The 7,921-nt window shown below is 41.5% G+C and overlaps 1 protein-coding gene across 1 annotated transcript in view; it reads right to left on the bottom strand.

Moving 5' to 3' along the window:
- The window catches only part of LOC101350069 (alcohol dehydrogenase S chain-like), a gene marked incomplete at its 3' end in the record, with an annotated part of 110,359 nt that overhangs the window by 83,443 nt on the left and 18,995 nt on the right, over positions 1–7,921 (bottom strand). The window contains exons 4-5 of the mRNA XM_004380244.2: positions 6,448–6,535; positions 6,136–6,355 (exon numbers count right to left, since the gene is read on the bottom strand). Of these exons, the coding sequence (XP_004380301.2) occupies positions 6,136–6,355; positions 6,448–6,535 (308 nt within the window). The remainder of the gene's footprint in view (positions 1–6,135; positions 6,356–6,447; positions 6,536–7,921) is intronic.

The raw sequence follows: 7,921 nt of genomic DNA on the forward strand, positions 1-7,921 counted from the left end.
AATATGTAGAGAAAGACATTCATATCAAGGAAACCACTCACACTATTGCAGAGGTTAGAATGTCCCAAGTCTGTGGATCAGGATAGAGTCTTCTCCTGATTCATGTAGCCGCAGGGGCTGATGAACCCAAGATTGGCAGGCCAGAGAGTTGGGCTCTTGCTCACAGGCTATGAAGATCAATGAATCCCAAGATCAGCAGGTAAGCTGCTAGCTCAAGTCCCAAGAATTGGAGGTCAGAGAAACAAGAGGCAGGATCCAGTGTAGGCAAAAGCCAGAATGTTCACTTATATTCAGATGCGCCACATACCCAAGGAAACTCCCTTTCAAATGACTGGCTACTCACAGCATATCCTATCATGAGGGTGATCACATATAAACACTGAGAATCATGGCCCAGCCAAGTTGACACACAATCTTAACCGTCACATTTCACCCTTTGTCAACTTGACACCTGTACACTTCTCCCCAAACCATACATAATCTCTGAATAAAGACAATTACAAAGCCATAGCTGCACTTAACATGATACAACTAACAAGTGTACAACCAAAAACGCACTAGCTGTTTACATCTTATATCTTATAAGTGAAGAAAAAGAACATATTTGATGCATACATACAGAGCAGAAATACTTATAACAATTACAGTCCTCATTTCTGCAACTGATGATGTGGATGTAACTGATATTTAGAGCTACCTTCTTCCACCACCCATTCCGTATTCCTTTTGCCTTCAGCAAACACCTCAGCTGGTTGTGGATCTTTGTCTGGTGAGTTGTCCCCAGCTTCCTGATTATCTGCCCTTATGTCTCCATCAAAGTCTCAGTATCCCATTTCTTCCCAATAATGCCCTCACTTTAACTTCAGAAACCACTCGAGATTGGAAATTGAGTTGATGTTATAATTCAGCCACTCTTATGATAAGACTCTGGGTTTGGTTTTCGGCAAGATTAACTCTGTTACTATGAGGAAATAGGACTTTCTTTCAAGGCAAAAGTGGAAACTTTGAGGTCGTTTCTGCAGTGCTTGAGCGTTGACTCTGAAGCCCTGAACTCATATTTTTTTTAAGCAGTTTGTCTAGCAAAAGTAGGACCAACCAATCAGCTTCCTTATACTTCTCATTATGACAAAATTGGAGAAAGGTATCACACATGTGATCACCCAAAGCCTCTACTTTTACCAATATCTGGTCTATTGGTGGTGATATTTTGCATATTTGTATTGCCACTTCATGCCATGGATTAGCAGTGCCCTCTTTACTACCGGAAGCAGAGTCATCAATATCTTTAAGACTAACAAGACTGGAGAAATAATTTAGAAAACTCATCCTTACAATTTTTTTTCTCTAGAATCAGTCTTGGTACCAAATGTCTTAGGCTGGGTTCTCTGGAGAAGCAAAACCAGTAAAACGTATAAGTATCTATATAGAGAGTTTTATATCAAGGAGATGGCTCATGTAGTTGTAGAGGCTGGAATGCCCCAAATCCGCGGGTCAGGCTGGAAGCTTCTTCTGATTCAGGTAACCACAGAGGTTGGCAAAGCCACGATGGGCAGATCAGATAGTAGGACTCTTGTTCACAAACTGTGAAGACCAACGGACCCCAAGATTGTCAGGAAAGATGGCAGGTAAGCTGCTAGCTCAAGTCCCAAGAACCAGAGGTCAGAGGAACAGGAGCCAGCTGTAGGATCAAGAGTGAGCAAAAGCCTGGGAGCCTTGCCAGACAGTCCACTTATATTCTATACAAGCCACATCCCCGAGGAAATTCCCTTTCAACAGATTTGGTACTCACAGTAGATCCCATCAGGGAGGTTGTCACGTTATATTAAATCTAATCATGGAAGTGATCACATCATCATACGACTTACAAACTACATCATAACTGCCAAATCACTGAAAATCATGGCTCACTGAAGTTGACAAACAACCCTAAAATCAGAAGGTTCTTCCTCCTTTTCGCTGACTGCCTACTTTACCAAGCATGATGTCCTTCTCCAGGGACTGGTCCTTCCTGATAACATGTCCAAAGTATGTGAGACAAACTCTCTCCATTCTTGCTTCCAAGGAGCATCCTGGTTGTACTTCTTGCAAGACAGACCTGTTCATTCTTCTGGCAGTCTATGATATTGTCAATATTCTTCACCAACATAATTCGAAGGCATCAATTTTTCTTTGGTCTTCCTTATTCATTGTACAGCTTTCACATTTATATGAGGCAGTTGAAAACATCATAGCTTGGGTAAGCAAACCTTAGTCCTTAAAGTGACATCTTTACTTTTTGACACTTTAAAGAGGTCTTTTGCAGCAGATTTGCCCAAGGCAACACGTTGTTTGTTTTATTGACTGCTGCTTCCATGGGTGTTGGTTGTGGAGCCAAGTAAAATGAAATCCTTGACAACTTCAATCTTTTCTCCATTTATCATGATGTTGCTTATTGGTTCAGCTGTGAAGATTTTTTTTCTTTCTATTGAGGTGTAATCCATACTGAGGGCTGTAGTGTATGATCTTCATCAGTGTCATGGATTGAATTATGTCACCCCAAAAATATGTGTATCAATTTGGCTGGGCCATGATTCCCAGTCTTGTGTGGTTGTCCTCCATGTTGTGATTGTAATTTTATGTTAAAGAGGATTAGGGTGGGATTGTAACACCCTTACTAATGTCATATCCCTGATCCAGTGTAAAGGGGGTTTTCCTGGGGTATTACCTGCACCACTTTTTATCTTACAAGAGATAAAATGAAAGGGAAACAAGCAGAGATTTGCCAGGAGCAGAGCACTTTCTTTGGTCCTGGGTCCCTGGATGGAGAAGCTCCTAGTCCAGAGGAAGATTGATGAGAAGGCTGACAGAAAGAGAAAGCCTTCCCCTGGAGCTGATGCCCTGAATTTGGACTTGTAGCCTACTAGACTGTGAGAGGATGAATTTCTCTTTGTTAAAGCCATCTACTTGTGGTATTTCTGTTATAGCAGCACTCAATGACTAAGACAATCAGTAAGTGCTTCAAGTCCTCTTCACTCAGCAAGCAAGGTTGTGTCATCTGCATACCGTAGGTTGTTAATGAATCTTTATCCAATCCTAATGCCACCTTTTTCTTCATATAGTCCAGCTTCTCAGATTATTTGCTCAGCATACAGATTGAATAATTATGTTGAAAGGATACTACCCTGACACACTCCTTTGCTGATGTTGAACCACACAGCATCCCCTTGTTCTGTTCAAACTACTGCCTCTAGGTCTATGTACAGGTTCCTCATGAGCACAATTTAAGTGTTCTGGAATTCCCATTCTTTGCCATGTTACCCATAAGTTGTTATGATCCACACAGTCGAATGCCTTTACATAGTCAATAAAACACAGGTAAACATCTTTCTAGTATTCTCTTCTTTCAGCTAAGATTCAGCTGACATCAACAATGATATCTCTCATTCTATACCCCCATTCTGCATCCAGCTTGAACTTCTGGCAGTTTCCTGTCAATCTGCTGCTACAACCACTTTTAGCAAAATTCTACTTGCATGTGATATTATTGACATTGTTCAATAATTTCCACATTCTGTTGGATTACCTTTCTTTGGAGTGGGCACAAATATGGATCCCTTCCAGTTGGTAGATGTCTTACGTTGGGTTCTCTAGAGAAGTGAAACCAGTAAAGCATATAAATATATATAGAGATTTATATCAAAGAAACAGCTCGCATGATTGTACAGGCTGGAACGTCCCAAGTCCATGGATCAGGATACAGGATTCTCCTGATTCACGTAGCCACAGGGGCTGGCAAACCCAAGATTGGCAGGTTGGAAAGCAGGGCTCTTGCTCACAGGCTGTGAATATTGATGAATCCCAAGATTGGCAGACAAGACCATAAGGCTTCTCCTGATTCACTTAGCTACAGGGGCTGGCAAAGCCAAGATCAGCAGGTCAGAGAGCAGGGCTCTGCTCACAGGCTGTGAACATCGATGATTCCCAAGATCAGCAGATAAGCTGATAGTTCAAGTCCCAAGAACCAAAGGTCAGATGAACAGGGGGCAGCCAGAGTGAGCAGAGTGAACAGGATCGAGAGTAAGCAGAAAGCCAGAATGTCTGCTTATATTCAGATGAAGGCCACACCCCCAGGGAAACTCCCTTTCAACTGATTGGCTACTCACAGCATATTCAATCATGGGAACGAGCACATAATAATACTGAGAATAATTGCCCAGCCAAGTGGACACACAACCTTAACCATCACAGTATGTCAGGTAGCTATCTTCCAAATTTTCTGGCATAGACGAGTGAGCACCAACAGTGCTGCATCTGTTTGTTGAAACATCTCAGTTGATATCTCATCAATTCCTGGAACCTTGTTTTTCCCCATTCTCTTCAATGAAGCTTTGACTTCTTCCTTTAGTACCATTGTTTCTTGATCATACACCACCCTTACTGACATGGTTAGTTTCCAAAGACTAAGTTCTTGTGTGAAACTTGGTATTATGCAAAAATGGAGGATGATCACATCAGATGACCGAATGGAGGATGATTACATCATTACATAACTGCAAAATTACATTATTAAAGAACTGCTAAATTATATCTTTACATAACTGCCAAATTATATCCTCACATAACTGCCAGAGCACATCATTATGTAACTGCCAATCCAGTAAGAATCAAGGCCCAGACAAGTTGATGAATATCCTTAGCCCTTACAGTCACCGTTACTCTTGCCTTACATGTTGGCGTTCATTACTTCCAGATGTTCATTGTTAATGCCCAAAATAGTCAGATAGTAGATTGTTTTAGTATTGTTGTAATTGTGAAATGTTGGCTAATGAGACAGTCAATAAGTGAGGAGTAGGGGTACTAGATTGTAGTTTCCAAATCTTTAAGGAAGCAGTGTGTGGTGTGATGTGGTGTGGTGTGGGTGTGTGTTTTCTTGGCAGAGAGAGATGTAGTAGTAAAATCCCTGAATGGAGTAGAATAAATTCTCCACTGAAGCTTCATTACTTTCCTCCAGGGAGTCCACAGAGTGTGTGCATGCGTGGCAGTAGGTTTGGAGGTATATCAGGCAAGGCTTTGGAATTTATTGTTGACCTTAATTCTGGGAGTACGCTATCTATCTTAGTTATCTAGTGCAGCTATAACAGAACTACTACCAGCTGATGTCTTTAACAAATAGAAATTTATTTTTTCACAGTCTAGTAGGCTAGAAGTCCAAATTCAGGGCATCAGCTCCAGGGGAAGGCTTTCTCTCTCTGTCAACCCTAGAAGAAGGTCCTTCTTATTAATATTCCACTGGACTAGGAGTTTCTCTATGCAGGAACCAAGGGTCCAAACAAGGTGCTGTGCTCCCAGTGCTGCTTTCTTGGTGGTATGAGATCCCCCCTCTCCACTTGCTTCCCTTTCCTTTTATCTCTTGTAAGATGAAAGTAGTGCAGGCCATAACCCAGGGAAACTCCCTTTACATTGGATCAGTGATGTTAACCAAGTAAGGGTGTTACATCCCACCCTAGTCCTCTTTGACATAATCTAATCTTGCTTCATTAACCACAGGCAGAGATTAGGATTTACAACACACAGGAAAATTATACCAATCACAAAATGGAGGACAACCACACAATACTGGCAATCATGACCCAACCAAATTGATACACATACTTTCTGGGGACACAATTCAGTCCATGACAGGATCTGTGTACTAGATGTTTCTCAAAGGCAAACCCTTCATTTCCATTACCTTTGCCACCTCAGATACTATCAGAATCTACAGTGCCTGATGCATGTAGGTGCTCTTTACTTGTAGAATGAAAGACTAAATAAGCTCCCAGCTTTAAAATTCAATAATTCTAAAAAGATCAAATAGATAAAAATAATTACTGAAAAGGAAATTTTACTTTTTCTTCATTAAGTTATCAGTAGTTCTTTCATCTGTGATAAGCAGGTGAATTTTCTAGAACATACTCTCAATTTCTTCTGAGACCATTTTTCTTCCTGTAATTGAAACCCCAAATTCTATGGAGTATATCTGTGCTATTATGGTAACAGGAAAAAGATATTACTAAAATTTGTGAGGAATGATCCCTGATTCCTGTGAGAAAATGTTTCCCTTTTGGTCCTGACAGTCTGAGTGTAATTAGTTTTATTGATGATTGTCATTCCTACCTTGGCAACATTGACGGCAGACCCATAACCAGTAGAAAACCCACAGCCGATGAGGCAGACTTTCTCCAGAGGTGAGGCTGGATCGATCTTGACCACTGAGATCTCATCCACCACCGAGTACTCAGAGAAGGTGCTGGTGCCAACGAAGTGGTGGATAGGCTTCCCCCTGCAGGTGAACCTGGTGGTGCCATCTTGCATAGTCCCCCGAGGCACAGTTTTTCTGCACAGTGCACCAGAGACAGAAGGCATGAGCCAGGAGCATAAGGGACTTGCAAACTCACTGAGTGTGTAAGGACAGTATCAGAAACCTACTTGTTTTTCAAGCAGATGTTGCCTTTAGGGTGTTTACAAACAGCACATGTTCCACACTGAGAAGAAAAGAGCAGTATGACTTTATCACCTAGAGGGGAATAAAACAAATTCTTAAATTTCTACCCAAGGAGGTGGGGCCAAGATGGCAGAGTAATCAGACGCTTCTGGTGGACCATCTTGTCTCAGTTGTGACGATAGTTGGGGCGGCGAAGACAGTAGCCAAGCACAACTCTTACAGAGAAGTGGGGCCAAGGAGGGTCACTCAGAGGAGTCGACCCCGGCTTCAGTCCCAGGAGTTTATTTACAGTCAATACAGCAAGCAGCGAAGCAAATAACAGAACAATGAGCTTTGGGTGAGTTACAATAAGTTTCGGGCAAGGGAGAATGGGTTTCAGGTAAACAAGTCAATTAGTAAAGGAACAGTAGGTTTTGGAAAAACAGGTCGTCATCACTGACAAGTCTCCAACATGTTGTGTACAGCATAGAGGCCTGAGGGGAACTGCAGTTGTCAAGAGTGTAGCCATGTTTAAATGGCATATATCCTCACATTTCCACCCTTTTGTTTAAGTAATGAAATAAGAATTAAGAGGGTTTTCACTGGTCCAACAAACGCCCGTTAGGATAAAGCAAAATTTTCTCTACGAGATATAAGCCAAGATTACCTCAGCTACTGTCTCCACACCTCAGGGCCTGGCATCTTAGTAAGTCCTTGTGAGCCCAGCTTCAGCTGGGTCACACTCTATAGAGGGTAGCACAGCAATGATTAGTACCTGGACTTAGTTGGGCTCCTAGATGGCAGCCATGTCAGGCTCTTTAAACTCACGGTGCTGGTTTTCCACCGGATACTATCTGGTTCTTCATCAGGTTACTAAATTAGAGCGAGGCTCTCATCAACCGCAGTGCCGGAGTGAGCGGACTCAATGTGCCTTTTAGGTATGTAAGACAATAGAGGACGATCTTATAAAGATATTATAATCCTTTGTACTAACCATACTCTGATTGTTGGACCAATGGGTTTCCTCCGACTCTCATTTTGTAAGCTAAACACTAACTTTTAACATTCACTAAGATTATTATTCTTAAAGGCTCAAAGATTTATAAAGGCTCAAAGATTCATTAACAATCAAACAAACAATGATTTACATAAATTCACTATCAATTGAAAAGGAATTATCTAAATTAGAAATCAATCTATACAGAAGCATCTAATCCAGAAGAAGCAGAAAACATAGAGGAAATTACACATAACAAATTTTCATTGGGAACTACTGATTAACAAATTACTGATTAACAAGATAATATAGGAAGACTGTTGAGAATTGATTGTCACGAGGGAAACCATAGCTAGAAACAGGTTTTCAGGTGTAAGTGGGGCACCTGTAGTTGAGAGGATATGTTCAGCTTTGGAGGAGAGGGCTTTCAGACCTCCCCATGTTACCGGTATTGCAGATCTCCGTTGTTGAGTGTCCATCCC

The sequence above is a fragment of the Trichechus manatus genome, unplaced genomic scaffold (genome assembly GCF_000243295.1).
Source record: "Trichechus manatus latirostris isolate Lorelei unplaced genomic scaffold, TriManLat1.0 scaffold00071, whole genome shotgun sequence".
NCBI lineage: Eukaryota > Metazoa > Chordata > Mammalia > Sirenia > Trichechidae > Trichechus > Trichechus manatus.